Source organism: Pseudophryne corroboree, chromosome 8, assembly GCF_028390025.1.
Source record: "Pseudophryne corroboree isolate aPseCor3 chromosome 8, aPseCor3.hap2, whole genome shotgun sequence".
Taxonomy (NCBI): domain Eukaryota; kingdom Metazoa; phylum Chordata; class Amphibia; order Anura; family Myobatrachidae; genus Pseudophryne; species Pseudophryne corroboree.
The window spans coordinates 249,250,447-249,272,500 of record NC_086451.1 but is presented as its reverse complement, the minus strand read 5'-3'; the positions used below and the strand labels follow the sequence as shown (position 1 = coordinate 249,272,500).

Here is a 22,054-nt window from a genome sequence, read left to right as displayed (position 1 = left end):
AAAATCGGGAGATCAGTGGCTGTATTATTATTGGCACTGTAAAATATGATGTGATTTTATACTGTTTTTATTACTCACTTTGTACATAATAAATGTGTTATATTTATTAACAAGTTTTACTTTCTATTTATTAACAAAAAGCCAGCACTCGTATAACCCTCTATATAAATTATTTTTAATTTTTATCGGGGACCCAGACCACCCCACTACCAGCAGCTGTTGATAGCGCACCTGTATACATTTTTTTTCTCTCTTGCCGTAGAGTAAGCATGCTGGATAGTAAGCTTGATTCAGTGAGCAATAGACTGCTTTGAAGCAGGACACCCAAATTTATTGGGATCATAGAGAACAAACAGCAAGTCCGATTTTCTGTGACGAGCTGTCCGTTTGATATAGATTTTCGAAGCCCGCACAACATCCAGGGACTTTGAAGTGGAAGAGGTGTCAGTAAGCACCGGAACCACAATAGGCTGGTTGATGTGAATCGCAAACACCACCTTTGGAAGAAATAGCTGACGAATTCTGAGTTCAGCTCTATCTTCATGAAAAATCAAACAGAGGCTCTTGTGAGACAACGCCCCAATTCCGACACATCTTGCCGAAGCCAAGGCCAGCAATGTGACGGTCTTCCACGTAAGAAACTTTACATCAACCTCCTGTAAAGGCTCAAACCATTCAGATTGTAGAAACTGCAACACCATCTTGAGATCCCTAGGTGCCGTGGGAGGCTGGATGTGCAGAACACCTTTTAAGAACGTCTGAACCTCAGGGAAGGATGTCAACTGTTTTTGGAAGAAAATGGATAAGGCCGAAATCTGGACTTTTATGGAGCCCAGGAGTAGGCCCACATCCACACCAGACTACAGAAAAAGCAGAAAACAACCCAGTTGAAATTCCACCGCAGGAATTTTCCTGTTTCCACACCAAGACACATTTTCTCCAAATCCGGTGGTAATGTTTAGACCTTACCCCTTTTCTGGCTTGGATCAGGGTAGGAATTACCCTGTCCGGAATTCCTGTCCGGGCTAAAATTTGACGCTCAACTTTCAAGCAGTCAAACGTAGCCGTGGTAAGTCTTCATAGACGAACCTTGTTGCAGAAGGTCCTCTTGGACAGGTAGAGGCCACGGATTCTCCAGAAGCATGTCCATTAGATCCGTGTACCAAGCCCTTCTTGGTCAATCTGGGAGCAATGAGAATTGCCTGAACCGTTTCCCTTTTTATTCTTTTGAGAATTCTTGGGATCAATGGAAGTGGTGGAAAACCACACACCATCTGGTAGGCCCATGGATCCACCAGAGCGTCCACTGCCATTGCGTCTCTTGACCTGGAACAATACCACCAGAGTTTCTTGTTGAGACGAGAGGCCATCATGTCGATATGTGGAGTTCCCCACCGACTCGCCATGCACCCGAACACCTCCGAGTGAAGGCCCCACTCTCCTGGGTGGAGGTCGTGCCTGTTGAGGAAATCTGCTTCCCAGTAGTCTGCGATCTTCATTCCGGGAGTAGACAACGCCACAGCGTGTCTTTCTGCCCAGAGTAGAATCCGTGTTACCTCTGACATTGCTGCTCTGCTCTTCGTTCCGCCCTGTCGGTTTATGTACGTTACCGCTGTCGCATTGTCCAACTGAAGCTGGATCGCCTGATCTTAAAAAAAAAAAAAAAAAAAAATAATGTGCTGGCTGTAGAAGGGCGTTGTATATGGCCCTTAGTTCCAGAATGTTGATTTGAAGAATGGTTTCCGGACAACCATTTTCCTTGGAAGTGTTCCCCCTCGGTGACTGCTCCACAATCTCTGAGGCTTGCGTCTGTGGTTAACAGAATCCAATTTCGAATCCCGAACCTCCGGCCCTCGGTTAGGTGAGAAATCTGGAGCAACCACAGAAGAGAAATCCTGGCTTTTGGTGACAGACGAATCCTCTGGTGCAAGTGGAGATGCGATCAGGACCATTTGTCCAACAGGTCCAGCTGGAAGGGTCAGCCGTGAAAACCTTCCGTACTGCAGTACCTCGTAAGTGGCTACCATCTTTCCTCGAAGGCGAATGCAGAGATATCCGGGTTGGTTTGAGAACATCCCGCACCATCAACTGGATCACCACTGCCTTCTCCAAATAAAGGAATACCTTCTGTACTTCCGTATCCAGAATCATCCCCAGGAACGGAAGCCTCCATGTTGGTTCCAGGTGAGATTTCGGTAGGTTCAGAATCCACCCGTGATCCCGGAGAAGCAGAGTTGAGAGGGCAATGCTGTCCTACAACCGCTCCCTGGATGGTTCTTTTATCAGCAGATCGTCCAGGTATGGAATTATGTTCACTCCCCGTTTGCGGAGGAGGAACATCTCCGCCATTACCTTGGTGAACACCCTCAGAGCCGTGGAGAGGCTGAAAGGCAGAGCCTGGAACTGGTAGCGACAGTCCTGTAAGGCAAACCTGAGATAAGCCTGATGAGGCGGCCAGATCGGGATATGAAGGTATGCATCCTTGATATCTAGAGACACCAAGAAGTCCACTTCCTCCAGACTCGAGATCACCGCTCTCAGAAACTCCATCTTGAATTTGAACACCCATAAATACAGGTTCAACGATTTAAGGTTTAAAATGGGTCTCAACAAACCGTCCGGTTTTGGTACCACAAACAAGTCTGAATAATACCCTCTGTTCCGTAGCGGAGGTGGAAATGGAACAATGACCCGAGTCTGTATCAGTGTTTGAATTGCATCCTGTAAATTTATACTTGCCTCCTGAGAAGCTGGTAAGCCTGACTTTAAGAAATCTGTGAGGTCCTGAAACTCCAGTCTGTATCCCTGGGCGATGAGCTCTTTGACCCAGGGATCCTGGCATGATGTCGCCCATAAGTGACTAAAATCTTTTAACCGGGCTCCCACCTGCCCGTCTTCCAGGCAGAGAGGTCCACCGTCATGCTGAAGGTTTTGAGGAAGCAGAACCGGAGTTCCGTTCCTGTGAACCTGCAGTTGCTTGTTTTCTGGGCTTACCTCTATCGCCTTTGAAGAACCCTTTGCTATATTTAAAAAAAAAATTGTCCGAAAGGACTGCAAAGTCGGAGCAGAATAGGCCTTCCTAGCTGGGGGAGACGCTGCGGAAGGAATGTATGTAGACTTACCCACCGTAGCCTTGGATACCCACATATCCAGTTTGTCACCGAACAGGGCCTCGTCTGTGTAAGGTAGGCTCTCCACCCCCTTTCTGGAATCCGCATCTGCCGTCCACTGATGTAGCCATAGGCCCCTGCATGCAGACATGACAGTGGTGCGTGCATGGAGCAATCTGATTTCTTTTATGGCTTCCACCATAAAATTTGCAGAGTCCTATATATAGGTGGACATTCAGAGCTGAACGCTCGCTAGCAGTTTTTAGGAGCCGTGCAAAAGCTATGCTGCCTCCCACTGGGAGTGTATTTTAGCTGTAGCCGCTCTGCGATCCTTTCGTTCGCACTTCTGCTAAAAGTTTTTTTGTGCAATTTCAGAGTAGCTCAAAACCTACTATGCGATTGCGATCACTTCAGACTGTTCAGTTCCTGTTTTGACGTCACAAACACTCCCTGCGTTCGCCCAGCCACGCCTGCGTTTTTCCGAACACTCCCTGAAAACGGTCAGTTGACACCCAGAAACGTCCACTTCATGTCAATCACTCTGTGGCAGCTAGTGCGACTGAAAAGTATCGCTAGACCTAGAGTGAAACTACATCGTTCGTTGAAATAGTACGCGGCGCATGCGCATTGCGCCACATACGCATAAGTGCCGCGCAAAAGCGTCTTTTTTGCCTCATCGCTGCACAGCGACCGAACGCAGCTAGCGGTCAACTTGAAATGACCACCTTAGTTAGTTAGAACAATATTAATCACCAAAAAAAAAAGAGAAAAGAGAATTGCGCTCATAGGCTCATAGTGAGTCTCTAATAAATTCTAATAATATAATATATGATCAGAGCCGGTAAATAAATTAAAATAATTCACTTTTCTTCTGCTATATGCTGTTTGAACACGGCACAATTTATCCAGTGCACTGATTGCTCAGAAGAGAAGTTTTTATTCACAATTTAGTTGCTATTAAACACTGCTGGCCAGCAAGTAACCTCTCAGTTTGTTTACACAGGATGTATTAAGTATTCATTGGCTATTATATACTGATGTTATTTTTAGTAGAGTACTTATTAAATTATTTTAATTTATTTACCGGCACTGATCATATTATATTATATTATTAGAATTCATTAGAGACTCACTATGAGCGCAATTCTTTTTTTGGTGATTAATATCTTACTGGACAATCTAGATACCGATGCGTCAACAATCGGTGAGTTTTCCCCATTTTTTTTCTATCGTCCTGAGGAAAAGGGAAGGATGTCAGTAACCTTTTAGGGATATGAAACTTCTTGTCAGGATTAACCCAGGTTTCTTCAAATAGGTAATTTAATTCCTTAGATGCAGGGAAAGTAGCAGAGGATTTCTTTTTTACATTAAAACAAGATTCCTCCTCATCGCTTTGTCAGGAATATGCAGGACATCTCTAATAGCTTCTATGAGGGCCCGTATTCTCTGTGACAAAGCTGCATCCTCCTCCTTCCCGAGTCCACCTCACCCTCAACGTCCAATTCATCATCATCAGTATCAGTCTGCAGGATTTGGGCCAGTGTACGCTTTTGTGGACAAAGGTCAGGGGTTGGAGACGCCGGAATGGCCACAAACTCTAATCATCAGGTCATCTACCGACTGTCTTAAGTATTACATCTCCTTCTTATTTTGGGATAATTTATGGTAAATATTTCGAGATCATCCATTTCAATTAATCTAACCATACAGGTTAAGATCCACTAGCCTGAGAATGTGTACAATCCTGAGTACACTGCAGTGATCCCCCTGACTGAGAAAAACACTCTGCCGTGCATGAGACACACTCCTTTGACAGAGTAAAATAACACAGACACACACAGGACAATAGGTTAAAAGCACAGTTAACCAACACAGAGCACCCTAGGGAGAGACAGAGTACGATGGAGCCAGCCACACCGCGCCTCTATAGCCAATTTCCAAGTTTAGCTGGGTCGCAAACTAAGCACCCTTAATAAGGGCTTAGTATACTCCCCTTGCTATGACCCCCTGGTACTGCTGAGGTGATCTGGAGTCTTTGTGGAGGAGCAGCGCTTTCCTGCCAGCCTGTCTGTGTATAGCTGCAGAGAGAAAATGGCGCTGGTGAGCTGCTGGATCCACTCATAGTGAAGCCCCACTCCCTTAATGGCACGCAGTCTTCCCGGTTTTTTATACTGGCTGAGGTAATATTTCTGCTCTACAGTGGGTTAAAACCCCTGTAAGACGTACTGCCAGTGTGGGTATTAATAGTTATGGATTCAGCTCGTCCCTCACAGCGGACCCTGCATGTTTCTGAAGCCTTGAGCCGCAGATTGATTTTCAGCTCTGCGCTCCTACCCTTGTGCCGCCATTACAACCAGTGACCCGCTAACCGGGACGCCGGCCACCTACTCACCACTCTTCTTACTTCTGGCTCTGTTAGGGAATGCGGCGTGCTGCAGGTCTGTACGCTCGCGAATAGTACCCTCAGGAGCTCAGTGTCCTGTCAGCGGGGAACGGGACCATTAACCCTAAGGGAGGTTGGGCCGTTCATCCCCCTAAGTCCCACGAAGCAAGAAGTCTGGTGCCAACCATACCTGCCTGAAAAAAAAATAAAAAAAAAATTTGAAAATAAATAGAAACTCTTCAGGAGCTTCCCAAATGTGACCGGTTCCTCCGGGCACATTTTCTAAACTAAGTCTGGTAGGAGGGCCATAGAGGGATTAGCCAGTGCACACTATTGATTACTTAAAGTGCCCAAGGCTCCTAGTGGACCAGTCTAAACCCCATGGTATTAATGTGGACCCCAGTATCCTCTAGGACGTAAGAGAAATGTAGTTTTTTTAATGATTTACTTAGGTTTTAAATACATTTTCTTAACACATCAAATACGATTTTATAAAAATAAATAAATAACTATCTTAATATTGACATTTTATTTTCTTACATAACTTGATTTCATGAATTGTTTTATACCTGTTTAATAGGTTGGATACATTTAAGCATGTATTATATTTTTAATAGAGATTTTTTTAATTGAAAAAAATTAAAAGCCTGATAAAATAATTTGGGTAAGAATATATTTTAGGGACCCACCTGATGAGGTCACCTGCCCGAGGTAGGTTGGCCCATATAAGACTTTGTACAGGTCAATAGTAAAAAGGAAGAGCTGTTGATCAGCCATTGACCTTATTGCTTGATGTGTGACATAATGAGGACACTGTAAGAGTACTAGTATTAGTATGTGCAATGTGGTCAATTTGACTATTTAAGATTGGCTCCTGTAAGTGATGACATGGCACAACATGGCGTCTAATCCTCCATGTTGCTTTCATTGCTTATTATACTTTCATTGTGATGCCTGTCTGAAGCTATTTAACTGCTTGAAAATCCCCCAAACTGTGACAGCATACCTGACACAGATTGAAAGTCCCTTGCTGTTATATACAGTAGCTAAAGGTCACTGGAAAGGATCATAAGGCATTTGTTCCACTGCTGTAAAGGTGAATACCAAAAACATACATGCTTCTTCATTCTCATGTCTCTTCCCCTTAAGATTGTAGTTGAAGCTGCTGACAGTATCTGTAACTATTGCCTAGCCAATAGAATGCTTTAAATTATGTTCATACCTTATATAGAGCTAATATCTGGGCGTTTCATGTTTGTGTTATATAAGCTAGAAGCATGTAGCAGCATGGGGTTAACCAAAAGAACCTCAAGTCTGGTGTGAACGCAGCACAGCCAACTACCAGACTGGACATGTGCACGGCCAGATTTTCCTGCCTTTATCCAGCTCGATATTGCAGGTTGAGAAGGGGTTCCTGGATAATACAGTGCGACTGAATGGATTTCTTGAGCACGCATTGGCTGATAAGTAATTTCATTATTATGCTTTCAATTAAATATATACTCATCACTTGACACGCTGTTTTGCTTGCTTTCTTTAACCTTGAGTATATAAAGAATCCAGTTCAACCGGAAACACTGTATTTAATCAGTTTATCTGTATTATAGCATCAGTTATATTGTAAATGTGTATTTAAAGAATATTGTCCAGTCTGGTGATCCCCTCCAATTACTAGGACTGGAGAGAACTGGATTTCCCATGGTGCATGGTAAGTGCCTCATTTACACTGAAAGGTGCCCACTGTCACAGGAATATCACCACCAGACTGGCAGTCACAGCAACCTGCCAGGTGGGAGAAGGGGCAGTGGCTATGGACCATAATGACTACTGTTAGGATTATATTTGACCCAATCTTTGACCCAAAACAGAACCTTTGCGCTCAACGGGTGCTAACTTGGTAACAAGGAATAAAAGGAGGGTCTCGGAGGCACCAAGGAGTTGAGCTAGCGAGAGTTATTAAAAAGCTGTAAATCGTTTTCCAATTCCATTGAAGACAACAATGGAGTCTCGCTGAGCCAAAATAACAATATGAAGTAAGGTGCTGTAGAACTAGTGGTAACTGTGGAGGACCTGAGTTTCTGGCAAAACTAATAAGGTAGTCTTGTTGCTAGCTAATTATTAGGGAGTGTGCGATTATATTTTACCTGTAGGGATAGCCATGGTATTTGGATCTGAAGACAGAGAGCAGCCAGCTGAAGAATATCACCACCAGGCCCATCCCAGCGACACACATTACTATAAAGAGAATATGGCACAAATACATATTACAATGGATTAAATTACTAAAACTGTATTCCAGTCTTACACTTTTTATTATACAGTAGAGCTTCCTTCAAATGAAACGCGGAAAAAAAAAAAAAAAAAAAAGTACAAAAATTTAAAATAAGTTACATTTTTAAACACATTAAGACAAAGGTTCTCAAACGTGGTCCTCAGGGCACCACAATGTTCCAGGTTTTACAGTTTCCATCCTTGGCCATAGGTGACTTTATTAGCACCTCAGTCAATTTGATTTAACCATCTGTGTTGAGCCATATATATAGCTAAAACCTGGACTGTTGGGGTGCCCTGAGGACTGCTTTGAGAACCTTTGCATTAAGGGGAGAATTCAATTGATTTCGGTAAGTTTTACAGCAAAATAAATCATTGAATTACCCCTGTGGATCAATTAGCCATGGTAATTAACTGCGGCTAATTTAATTCTCCCATTTTACAGTTAAGGGACTAAATAACCGTATACAATTATCTTCTGTTCATGTCAGCATAACAAATCATGGAATAACCGCAATGGGAAATAAATCCTTAATGTAGTTGAACATTTAAACTTGTCCATATCGAATTCTTGTGTGAGCAATAGCCTCACTTTGAGGGGGGATTCAATTAGGCGTGGGGAAATGCTCCGGATTTCAAGCCTTAAACTATCCAATTATGCAGCATTTTTCCAGCGTGATAAACCCTGGGTTAATGCATGCTAACCCATAGATTTGCACACATTGCTGTAATCTATGGGTTCCCTGCACATTAAATGCAGTGTCTGCATTTTAACACAATTTTTCCTCACAACTCCTGAGGCTGCGGGGATATAATCCACTCACTGGGGTTTAGCATGGAGTTTGTACAGAGTGTTCAATTAGCTGCGGGGTAAACCTTGCGCCCAATTGAATTTGCTCCTTTATTACACTAGAATATATTTATTTTACTCTAATTCTAATTATGGGAGAGTGCGGACGACTCTGCAGCACCGACTGAGCAAACGCAAGGTCCTCATCAGCCAGGGTATCAAACTTATAGAACTTTGCAAAAGTGTTTGAACCTGACCAGGTAGCTGCTCGGCAAAGCTGTAAAGCCGAGACGCCTCGGGCAGCCGCCCAAGAAGAGCCCACCTTCCTAGTGGAATGGGCCTGTACTGAATTTGGTAACGGCAAATCCGCCATAGAATGAGCCTGCTCAATCGTGTTACAGATCCAGCGAGCAATAGTCTGCTTCGAAGCAGGAGCGCCAACTTTGTTGGCTGCATACAGGACAAACAGTGCTTCTGTTTTCCTAACCCGAGCCGTCCTGGCTACATAGATTTTTAAAGGCCCTGACTACATCCAGGGACTTGGAATCCTCCAAGTCACCCGTAGCCACAGGCACCACAATAGGTTGGTTCATATGAAATGAAGAAACCACCTTAGGCAAAAATTGAGGGCGAGTCCTCAACTCTGCTCTATCCACATGGAAGGTCAAATAGGGGCTCTTGTGAGACAAGGCCGCCAATTCGGACACCCGCCTTGCAGATGCCAAGGCTAACAACATGACCACCTTCCAAGTGAGAAATTTAAATTCAACCGTTTGAAGAGGTTCAAACCAGTGAGACTTCAGGAACCGCAACACCACGTTAAGGTCCCAAGGTGCCACTGGGGGCACAAAAGGAGGCTGGATGTGCAGGACTCCCTTTACAAAAGTCTGGACTTCTGGGAGATAAGCCAATTCCTTCTGAAAGAAAACAGACAGGGACGAAATCTGTACCTTAATGGAGCCTAATTTTAGGCCCATATCCACTCCGGTCTGTAGAAAGTGGAGAAAACGGCCCAGATGGAAATCTTCCGTAGGAGCATTCTTGGCTTCACACCAAGATACATACTTCCTCCAGATACGGTGATAATGTTTTGCAGTCACCTCCTTCCTAGCCTTAATCAGAGTATGGATGACTTCCTCCGGAATACCTTTCCCAGCTAGGATTCGGTGTTCAACCGCCATGTCGTCAAACGTAACCGTGGTAAGTCTTGGAACACGCAGGGCCCCTGTTGTAACAGGTCCTCCCTGAGAGGAAGAGGCCATGGATCTTCTGTGAACATCTCCTGAAGATCTGAATACCAGGCCTTTCGAGGCCAATCTGGAACAATGAGGATTATTTTCACTCTTTTTTGTCTTATGATTCTCAATATTTTTGAGATGAGAGGAAGAGGGAGGAACACATAGACCGACTGAAACACCCAAGGTGTCACCAGGGCATCTACCGCTACTGCCTGAGGGTCCCTTGACCTGGCACAATACCTCCGAAGCTTCTTGTTGAGCCGTGACGCCATCATGTCTATGTGAGGAATTCCCCAAAGACTTGTTATCTCTTGTGAAAACGTCTGGATGAAGTCCCCACTCTCCTGGATGGAGATCGTGTCTGCTGAGGAAGTCTGCTTCCCAGTTGTCCACTCCCGGAATGAAGACCGCTGACAGATCGCTTACGTGATTTTCCGCCCAGCGAAGAATCTTGGTGGCTTCCGCCATTGCCACTCTGCTCCTTGTCCCGCCTTGGCGGTTTACATGAGCTACGGCTTTGACGTTGTCTGATTGAATCAGAACCGGTAGGTCGCGAAGAAAATTCTCCGCTTGTCGTAGGCCGTTGTATATGGCACTCAATTCCAGTACGTTGATGTTCAGACAAGCCTCCTGCCTTGACCATAGCCCCTGAAAAGGTCTTCCTTGTGTGACTGCTCCCCATCCTCGGAGGCTTGCGTCCGTGGTCACCAGAACCCAGTCTTGAATGCCGAACCTGCGACCTTCTAGAAGGTGATCACTTTGCAGCCACCACAGGAGAGACACCCTGGCCCGAGGGGACAGGCTTATCTTCTGATGTATTAGTAGATGGGACCCTGACCACTTGTCCAGGAGGACCCACTGAAACGTCCTTGCATGAAACCTGCCGAAGGGGATGGCCTCGTAGGCTGCCACCATTTTCCCCAGAACTCGAGTGCATTGATGAACAGACACTCTTTTTGGTTTTAGCAAGTCTCTGACTAAGTTCTGGAGGTCCTGGGCTTTTTCCATCGGGAGAAAAACCCTCTTCTGTTCCGTGTCCAGAATCATGCCTAGGAATGATAGTCGAGTCGTTGGAATCAATTGTGACTTTGGCAGATTGAGAATCCAACAGTGTTGTTGTAGCACTCTCAGGGAGAGCGACACGCTCTTCTGCAATTGATCTCTCGATCTTGCTTTTATCAGGAGATCGTCCAAGTATGGGATAATTGTGACTCCCTGCCTGCGCAGGAGCACCATCATCTCCGCCATCAACTTGGTGAAAATCTTCGGGGCCGTGGAAAGCCCAAACGGCAACGTCTGAAACTGGTAATGACCGTCCCGTACAGCGAATCTCAGGTACGCCTGATGCGGAGGATATATGAGGACATGAAGGTATGCATCCTTTATGTCGAGTGACACCATAAAATCCCCCCCTTCCAGACGGACGATCACAGCCCGGAGCGATTCCATCTTGAATTTGAACTTTTTCAAGTACAGGTTTAGGGATTTTAGATTTAAAATGGGTCTGACCGAACCATTCGGCTTCAGGACCACGAACAGGGTCGAATAGTACCCTTTCCCCTGTTGGACTAGGGGATCCTTGACAATCACTTGCTGTTGACACAGCTTTTGAATTGCAGCTAACACTACTTCCCTTTCTGGGGAAGAAGCTGGCAAGGCCGACTTGAAAAATCGGCGAGGGGGCACCTCTTCGAATTCCAGTTTGTAGCCTTGGGATACAATATCCATCGCCCAAGGATCCACGTCTGACAGAACCCAGACCTGGCTGAAGAGTCGAAGACGTGCCCCCACCGGTGCGGACTCCCTCAGTGGAGCCCCAGCGTCATGCGGTGAATTTAGTAGAAGCCGGGGAAGACTTCTGCTCCTGGGAACTAGCTGGAGCAGGTGCTCTCTTTACTCTACCCTTACCTCTGGCGAGGAAAGATGAGCCCCGACCTCTTCTGGACTTCTGCGACCGAAAGGACTGCATCTGATATTGTGGAGTTTTCTTTTGCTGTGGGGGAACAAAAGGCAAAAAGGTAGATTTGCCCGCGGTAGCTGTGGCAACCAGGTCCGCGAGACCTTCCCCCAAATAAAACTTCACCTTTGTATGCAAAACCTCCATATGCTTCTTTGAGTCAACATCACCCGTCCATTGGCGGGTCCACAGGGCTCGCCTAGCAGAAATTGCCATGGCGTTGGCTCTCAAACCCAGCAGCCCAACGTCTCTGAGTGTCCCTCATATATAAGACTGCATCTTTAATGTGGCCTAAGGTCAATAAAATGGTATCCCTGTCTAAGGTATCAAGGTCAGCTGACCAGGTATCTGTCCAAGCTGCAACTGCACTACACACCCATGCCGATGCTATTGCCTGTCTGAGCAAAGCACCTGTATGCGCATAAATAGACTTTAAAGTAGTTTCCAGTCTGTGATCAGCAGGATCCTTGAGGGCTGCCGCGTCCGGAGACGGTAGCACCACCTACTTGGACAGGCGTGTTAAAGCCTTGTCCACCCTGGGCGAGGATTCCCACAGTACCCTGTCCTGTGCAGGGAAAGGGTACGCCATAAGAAATTTTTTTATTAGGAGTTTACCAAGCTTTTTCAAATAACTCGTTAAGCGCATGGGATGGGGGAAAGGTTACCTCAGGTTTCTTTTCCTTATACATGCGCTCCCTCGTGTCAGGGACCGAGGGGTCATCTGTGATATGCAAAACATCTTTTATTGCAATAATCATATAATGAATACTTTTGGCCACCCTTGGGTGTAACCTCGCATCATCGTAGTCGACACTGGAGTCAGAATCTGTGTCGGTATCAGTGTCTGCTATTTGGGATAGGGGACGTTTTTGAGAGCCAGAAGGGCCCGGTGACCCAGTCGAAGCGGTGGATTGACTCCCAGCGTTTTCTCTGGACTCTGCTTTGTCCAATCTCTTATGTAATAAGGTCACATTTGCATTTAAAACATTCCACATGTCCATCCAATCATGAGTCGGCGTTGCCGACGGAGACACCACAATTACCTGCTCCACCCCTCCTCCTTAGCTGAGCCTTCCGCGTCAGACATGCCGACACACTCGTACCGACACCCCCACACACACACAGTGATATAGTTATAAGGAGACCGTTCCCCAATAAGGCCCTTTGGGGAGAGAGAGAGAGAGAGAGAGAGAGAGAGAGAGAGAGAGAGAGAGAGAGAGAGAGAGAGAGAGAGAGAGAATGCCAGCACACACCCAGCGCCAACTGACACTGGAAAATAATCTCCCAGATAATAGTGCTTTTATCTTAATCACTGTGTTAATACACTCACTGCGCCTTACAAGTGCCCCCCCTCCTCTTTTCAGCCCTGTGTCACCGTGTTCATCAGGGGAGAGACCGGGGAGCCAGCTTCTCTGCAGATCTCTGTGGAGAAAATGGTGCTGGTTAGTGCTGAGGGACCAAGCTCCGCCCCCTCCAGCAGCGGGCTTCGGTCCCTCTCTAAATATCACAAAACTGGCGGGGGATTTATAGAATTACTGCCTCCGCAGTGTCTAACCTTATAATTCCAGAATTAGAGGTTTTTATTGCTGCCCAGGGCGCCCCCCCTGCGCCCTGCACCCATCAGTGCCCGCTAGTGTGTGTAGTGTGTGGGAGCAATGGCGCGCAGCGCTTACCTCAGTGACGATCTGAAGTCTTCTTTTCTTCTTATACTCACCCGGCTTCTATCTTCCGGCTCTGCGAGGAGGACGGAGGCGCGGCTCTGGGACGAACAGCGAGGGGAGACCTGCGTTCCAACTCCCTCTGGAGCTAATGGTGTCCAGTAGCCTAAGAAGCAAAGCCTATCACTTAAGTAGATCTGCTTCTCTCTCCTCAGTCCCACGATGCAGGGAGCCTGTTGCCAGCAGTGCTCCCTGAAAATAAAAAACCTAACAAAATTCCTTATCACAAACTCAGGAGAGCTCCCCTGTAATGCACCCAATCTCCTCTGGGCACAGGATCTAACTGAGGTCTGGAGGAGGGGCATAAAGGGAGGAGCCAGTGCACACCCATTCTAAAGTTCTTTATAGTGCCCATATCTCCTGCGGAGCCCGTCTATACCCCATGGTCCTTACGGAGTCCCCAGCATCCCCTAGGACGCAAGAGAAAAAATAGTAATTAAAAATAGTATGGATTACAAATATGTCCTCTTAGATCCTTGCTAAACAGCCCATCAATTTGCACCATGCTTCTAAAAGGGCTAAACAGCTTGCACAAATGTAAAACAAAATGTGTATGTTCATATAGTTATAAATTCTACAATAACAAAAATGATTTCTGTGTTGCTATGTCATCATTTTCCAGATTTCTACTTTGAGAAATTAAGTACTCACTCTTTCGCTTGCCTACGTCCATTTCAGAAGTGGCAGCTTCATGTAAAAGAACCATTCCCAAAGTTACTCCACCATCTAAAATTCAAAATGTAAAGGAAGCAAATATGTATTTTAGATATTTATTAGCAAGGCACCAGCCATAGCAGTTGTGGCCAGGTCCTCCTACCCCTCACGATGTAGAAGGTGTATTAAGTAATATTACTGGTCCAGGGGTAAAAGAAATGCAATGTGTTACATCCCTGAGAGCTTCAATTTGATGTGGCTAGGAGTATAGTATCAAGAAGCCTCTTTTATTCTAGATCTTAGGAATGGTTTTCTGGAAGTTAAATTTGGAGCCAGGACAGAGTGCACTGAGACCTCATTGGCTGTGGCACTGTAAGTACAAAAATGAGTAGTGGGAGTTCCCCAAATAAAAAAATAATAACAAGTTAATTATACAGTATAGCACTTTTCTCCTAATAAGACTCAAAGTGCTTTACATTTGCATATTACAGCTCAAAATACAAAACAAGCTTAACAGTAGATATTCGTGAAATCCATGAGTAATAGGTAAGTCTTGAGTCTATGAGCACGTTGGTTCCTCATGGTAGATTAGAAAATCAGTTGAGTCTGGCTGAAAGGGATAGGGTGTTGGTTTACCTATTGCCAACACCACCACCACCACCACCACATAAAAACATGAATAAAAAAGAAAAGAAAATTAAAAGGAAATGGAAATAAAGAAATAAATAAATGAAGGGGGGGGGGGGGGGGGGGACTAAACAAAACAAAATAGCCTTAACACTGGCATATGCAGGTTGAGTATCACATATCCAAAATGCTTGGGACCAGAAGTACTTTGGATGTCGGATTTTTCCGTATTTTGGAATAATTGCATACCATAATGAGATATCATGGCGATGGGACCTAAGTCTAAGCACAGAATGCATTTATGTTTCATATACACACAGCCTGAAGGTAATTATAGCCAATATTTTTAATAACTTTGTGCAATAAACAAAGTGTGTGTGTGTGTGTACATACACACAATTCATTTAGGTTTCATATACACCTTATATACACACACAGCCTGAAGGTCATTAAATACAATAGTTTTAATAACTGTGTATTAAACAAAATCTGTGTACTTTGAGCCATCAGAAAACACTATCACTATCTCAGTCTTGCTCAAAAAATTCCAGGTTTCAAAAAATTCCGTATTTCGGAATATTTGGATATGGGATACTCAACCTGTATTTATAATACAGTTCTTTCAAATTATTGTGTATGTCTAAGAACCATTCTGGAGCAAATAAATCTGCTGTGTTTCTGTAACCTAAAACATAATAGCTAACAAACTAATCCAACACCACATGTCCTGTATTCACTCAATACTGAACTATATTATTTTGACAAGACACTATAAACTTCATTATGGCAAGCGCATAGTACAAGGCTTCCTGTATGGCAGGCCTGGCCAACCTGTGGCTCTCCAGCTGTTGTGAAACTACACATCCCAACATGCCCTGCCACAGATTTAACATTCCCAAATAGCAAAACTGTGGCAGGGAATCCTGGGACTTGTAGTTTCACAACAGCTGGAGAGCCACAGGTTGGCCAGACCTGCTGTATGGCATAAAAGGCAAAAAGGCGAAACAGGACTTCATAGTAAACCATAAAAGGATACTGAACAGTAGAACTATGTGTGTTTCTGCCACAAACTGTGCTTGGCTGCTTCCATGTATATAGTTCTGCAGGAGCAAATGAACACAAAGAAACAGTGGAAAACAAAACATTAGCGATAGATTTCTTTTAATGTTGAATTAATTTATAGTGGTCAGTTGCCTTTGGCTCATTAGCACATGAATACATTTTGAAATAATTAAGGCAAACAGTAAGACTGAAGGTTAATTCTTTGCTTTAACCTGGAAACAATACAATATATATTTGAATAAAAAAAATAACTTCTGCTGGAAAGCAGGCATCAATCTACACTTTTCAAACTGATGCCTCTTTTGTATCCTTCCATATGCACTTGAAACATGAAAATACATGTTATGCTATATGGACCCACTCCTAAATGGTAGATTTTATTGTGCTATAAATTATAAGGGCAGAACAGTCGGTATTCATATGTACTGCGCTGAGAACTTTACACCCGACACCCACATCTGCAGAGGTTAAGGTATCAAAGGAATACAATCTGATGAACGTATGAGTAGATGATCACGATGTGACCTTACAAAGCTGATCTGCGGAAGCGCCACACAAGAAGTAGCCACTGCCCTGGTGGAATGTGTATGTCCATAAGGCCGGTAGATTAGCCAGGGAATAGACCTGACGAATAGCGAGGCAAAGCAACCTGGTCAAGGACTTAGTGCAGGCATGTCCAAACTGCGGCCCTCCAGCTGTTGAGAAACTACACATCCCAGCATGCCCTGACACAGCTTTAGCATTCTCTGACAGCAAAACTGTGTCAGGGCATGCTGGGATATGTAGTTTCACAACAGCTGGAGGGCCGCAGTTTGGACATGCCTGACTTAGTGGCTAGCCCATCCTGTTTGTTGAAATCATACAGAACAAAAAGAACTGCATTTGTGAAAGTCCCAGGTTGCGTCCACATAAATCCGGAAGCACTCACAACATCTAAGGAGGCATGTTCCGGAGAAGCATTAAGTACCTGAAAGGACAGAACAACAATCTATTGACTGATGTACAACCAGGGCCTGATCAACCAATAGGCTGCAGCCTGGCGTGGCAGTCCTGGGTGAGGGGCGGGGGTGTTCAGCCGGTGCATACGTCATGTGCGTCATTATGTCACGTCCTTAGGCGTGTGCACGGACCCTGCTGCTGCACAGTGATCCGGGATCCCACCTCCACAGCAGCACCCTGCCGCCTGGTCAGTCCACTCCTCCTGGTGCTTACACTTATCGCAACGCTAATACTAGTGGTCACGGGCCGCGGCACAGTTCCCCTAGCTTCCCCTTCAGCCTTCACTATGCGCGTGATGTGACGCGATTACATCATGCCGCGTGCCCACCCCTGTCCTGTGCGTGCCACACTGCTGCTCGATGAGGTGGTGGAGCAGCCGTTTCTTTGAAATGCGTAAGTCAGCAGCATGCCATCCTTCAAGTAATAGGTTTAGAGGGACTTCACAGGGGTCTTGTTGCTACAGAAGAGGTAATTGTAATTAAGACCAAAAGTGATAGAGAGATAGATATATATCTCTCTCTCTATGTGTAAAATTTCAGATTGCAAGCAGTTTTCTTACTTCTTATCCCTTTCCAGCAGAGAATAGGGTGAAGTGCTCTAAACACATTCTTAAAGGCCGATTACAGGTGCAGTTTGATAAACTAGCCTAGCTCCTGGCTGACAACTGATTGAGGCAACACCTGAAGTGGACCCTTGAGTTCTGCTGTTTTGGCTAAACTTGCGACATCCAGATGTTCAACACTAATTATATACACACACACACACACACACATATACAGGTTGAGTATCCCTTATCCAAAATCCCACATTTCCTGATGACTGTTTTTCTTTAATAAAACCGAAACGTAGAAGTGATATATGGACTACGTCTGATTATTTACCTGTGAGTGTCGCCTTCACAAACCTCTGTATGCATCTTCTAGAAAGGCACCGGGTTATTTAAATTGAAGGAAGCAAGGAGTGCCGGCTACACCAATATATATGAACAGTATTAGAGCAGTATAACTTGAAGAACTGCAGAACTTGAAGTTTGATATAATCGACACGTTTGCACCTTGTAAAGCAAGAAAGCTCTAAACGGTGAGTCTGACAACTACATTTAATGTTCACTTCGTATTATTGTCAGTGGTTTATATTTCTATAGTTAAAAAAAAAAAAATTGTATCAGCAAACAGTTTAATCTGTGGTAAATTTTTTTACACATAATTCAGATTTGTATCTATATATGAGAGAAAAAAAATCTAAGCCAGAAAATTGGTGGTGGTGGTGGGCGCGACCACTTCTGTATTAGCCTGGGGCGGCTGGAACCCTTAATCAGGCCCTATGTACAACCTTCGGAAGGCAAACCCAGGCATGTCCGAAAGATGGCTCAGTCTGGATGGAAAAGAAGAGTGCAAGAAGAGACAAAGCGCTCAAATCTCATCACGCTGAAGCAGTTGCAAGGAGGAACAGTCTTCTACGTAAGCAAGCAATGGTCATCTGTATCAAGGTGTTTAAAAGGGGCAGACTGTAAAGCCTATAGGACTAGAGACAAGTTCCACTGAGCCACCAGTGGAACAAAGGAAGGCAGGAGAAAAAATCTGTACATCAGTCATAAGTGCCACTTTACTCTGGAAAAGGACAGAAAGTGCTGAAATCTAGACAGAGAACCCATTAGCTCTTGGGAAGGGCGTCTCAGGATCCATTCCGTTAAAGAGAGACAGACCAGATCCGGATGCAAGCACAGGCCTTGAGGCAGAAAGTCTGGCTGGAGAGGGAGTGGCCACAGGGTGTCAATGGAAAGACTTAGAAAATTGGCGAATCAAGCACAGCAGGGCCAATTCTGAGCGATGAGGATCAATGTGCTGCTTTCCAACTTAAACTCAGAGGTTGGAGCAAACAAAAGTTATGGTAGACTTACCTTTTTTTAACTCTTTCTTCAAGGTTCATAGGGTCCACAGGGAGAACACCGGGGTTGTAGGTGGTGTATGAGAGTCCAGGCACCAAACAGTTAAGCTTTCAGGCTTCCCAGAATGTTTGGCTCCTCTCCCCTATAACCACACCTCCATGCTCAGGCAGGTCAGTTTTGTTTACAAACCCAAAGCAGGAAGCGGATAGGAGAGAAGAAAGATATTGTACACAAAAGAACACATTCTCGCAGACAGGAGAAAGGAACTAGTGACTAATGCCACAAAAATCCAGAGAGGCCAGTTGCGTCAGGGTGGGCGCCCTGTGACCCTATGAACCTTGAAGAAACTTGCACAGGCCTGCCTTGCCTTGCAGAATACTGCGTGCCAGTGTCAATGCTTTGTATACTGCCCTCAGTTCCAGTAAACGAATAACAGAGATTCTGCCAGGCTCCATTTCCCTTGAAACGAGTGTTGCTCGGTTACAGCTCCCAAACCGTAAAGGCTGTCATCTGTAGTGAAAAGTACCCAATTTGTTATTCAGAATGGGCGACCCCTGTGGAGTCACCAAGTTAATGATAGGCAAAACTCCAGAGTCAGAGTTATTATCCGCCATTTGATCTGATGAGGCTGGCCATTCCACTTGGCCAGAATCAGCCTTTAAGGCCAAGGGTGAAATTGGGCAAATTCTACCATGTCAAATGCAGATATCCTCAGGACAAAGACTTGCATGGCCAAGTGGATTGACAACGGAGGACGGTGAAGGAACGGATGTATTTTGACCCTTAGTTTTGATATGTTGTTTATTGGTAGAAACAGTCTTTGATTTTGGGTACTTAGCAAGGCTCCCAAATATACCATCCTTTGCAACGGTATGAGTGAGGATTTTTTCCAGTTGGTAAGCCATCCATGACTTTGTAGGAAGGCTTTCATCTGTATTGGCTGTGCAATACCTCTTGTAATTTGGCCTGTAGCAGTATGTCATCCAGGAAAGGAAGTATCCAGAGTCTCCCTGACAACGCTGGTGTGCTGCCATGACTTTTGTAAGCGCCTGGAACGGGTAGTGTTGGCTTAGGACTGCAAATCTCATGTATCATTGAGGTGAAAGAGCAATAGGTATATGCAGATATGCATCTTGTATGTCCACCGACACCATGAAATCCCCGGGTTCTAATGCCAGAACTATCGAGCGTAGGGTTTCCATGCGAAACGTGAAATTTACACAAATCTGTTGAGAGATTTGAGATTGAGAATACGACATTATTTTGTTTAGTTCTTCTCCAAACAGAACATCTCCCATAAAGGGTAGTACTTCCAGAGTTTTCTTGGAATCTAAATCCTCTTTACAAGAACATAAACAGATAATGCGTCTTGCCAGCACTGATGTTGCCAATGCTTTTGCCACCAACACACCAGCATCAGATAGCGCTTCTCCCATGTGATACGTTGCATTCTTGATATAATCAAAATAGATTCTGCACTCTTCTGATATAACTACAAGCTATTCCTCCTCTATTGCCTGTAACCAAGATTCTAAATCTTTTGCTGCCCATGAGGCTGTCGCTGTAGACATATTTACAGCACCTGTCAGTGAAAAGATAGACTTGAGGCAATTTTCAATGCATCTATCTGTGGGTTCCTTTATGGTAGTGACGGGTAAAGTAGATGTCTTTACAAAACGTGTGATATGAAAATTCGCTGGAGGAGGAGTCTCCCACCTCACAGAATCCCCGTAGGGATAGGATAGAGAGACGAGATTCACTTAGACAGAGGAAACTTTTTACCAGGGGTGTTCCAAGGTTCCTGTCTATTTCTCATCAGATGGTCAGAATGTTGAAATTGTGATTTGATTTTCTGTTTATATACAGTACATCAGTTTTCTTAGTGCTAGCTGAAGAATTTGTTTATTTTCATCTATTAATGCTGGTAAATCTACAGTAATAGAAGCCTCCTCCTCTGCTACACATGAATCCGTGACAGAATTTTCTCTTCACCTTCATCCTCAGACGACTTATTTAAGTCTGATATAATAGTGTACCGAGAGGAGGATGTAGTATTTCTAGTTGATCTAGAATGCTGTTTGTCCCCAGGCAGCATCTTTTTTTTTTTAAAAACTATAGATGTCTGTGCCAGACTTTTAACTGAACTCGCCAAAGTTTCCACCCGGGGTGGAATTTTATCTGGGGCTGGTACTGGCATAGGGGGAACCTTGGCTGGTGTAAGTCTGTCCACCAGAGTACCCAATAATTGTGTAAAGGAAGCCCAGGGAGGTTCCTGTGTAGGCACAGAAGTTATTGACTGACTAGGAGGTGTATAACACACAGCACATCTTGTACAACATCCTGTGCAGATAACCCAACAGTACACATTTTACATGAAAGCAATAATGGGGTTTTTGACTGTTTGCAACCTTTTGCCTTGTAAGACAGAAATGCAAAATTTGTGGGTCGCACTCACACACTTTTATGGCAACCGTAAATGTATAATCAAGTGTAGTATGCGATAACAGTCAGCAATTTAACCGCTGCTCAGAATAACCCTGAAAGCACCTGTCTCACAGAGTATAAAGAAAAGTAATAGCGTGTGTGTGTGTGTGTGTGTGTATGTGTATGTGTATGTGTATGTGTATGTGTATGTGTATGTGTATGTGTATGTGTATGTGTATGTGTATGTGTGTATGTGTATGTGTATGTGTGTATATATATATATATATATATATATATATATACACACACACACACACACACACACACACACACACACACACATACATATATATATATATATATATATATATATATATATATATATATATAAGCTGGGAAAAAAAATGTATATGGAGACCTTGCTTGCTGAAGATGGCTGCCCTGGTCTCGGAGGTAAAAAGGGAGTGTTGTTTACAGCTGAAGGAGGGGGGGGGGGGGAATCTGCAGTAGACTGACACCCAAAGCTGGGGGAGGGGCTACAGGTTAAGCACCGCCTCCCCTTGCTGGTTTTCTACCCCAGATACTAAAGGCCTTTATAAAATAAGAATTTACTCACCGGTAATTCTATTTCTCGTAGTCCGTAGTGGATGCTGGGACTCCGTAAGGACCATGGGGAATAGCGGTTCCGCAGGAGACTGGGCACAACTAAAAGAAAGCTTTAGACTAACTGGTGTGCACTGGCTCCTCCCACTATGACCCTCCTCCAGACTTCAGTTAGGATACTGTGCCCGGAAGAGCTGACACAATAAGGAAGGATTTTGAATCCCGGGTAAGACTCATACCAGCCACACCAATCACACCGTATAACTCGTGATACAATACCCAGTTAACAGTATGATAACAACTGAGCCTCTCAACAGATGGCTCAACAAT

The 22,054-nt window shown here is 44.6% G+C and overlaps 1 protein-coding gene across 1 annotated transcript in view; it reads right to left on the bottom strand.

The window, feature by feature from the left end:
* The window catches only part of MAGT1 (magnesium transporter 1), a 112,733-nt gene that overhangs the window by 4,217 nt on the left and 86,462 nt on the right, over positions 1-22,054 (bottom strand). The window contains exons 7-9 of the mRNA XM_063937172.1: positions 15,785-15,848; positions 14,119-14,193; positions 7,638-7,728 (exon numbers count right to left, since the gene is read on the bottom strand). Of these exons, the coding sequence (XP_063793242.1) occupies positions 7,638-7,728; positions 14,119-14,193; positions 15,785-15,848 (230 nt within the window). The remainder of the gene's footprint in view (positions 1-7,637; positions 7,729-14,118; positions 14,194-15,784; positions 15,849-22,054) is intronic.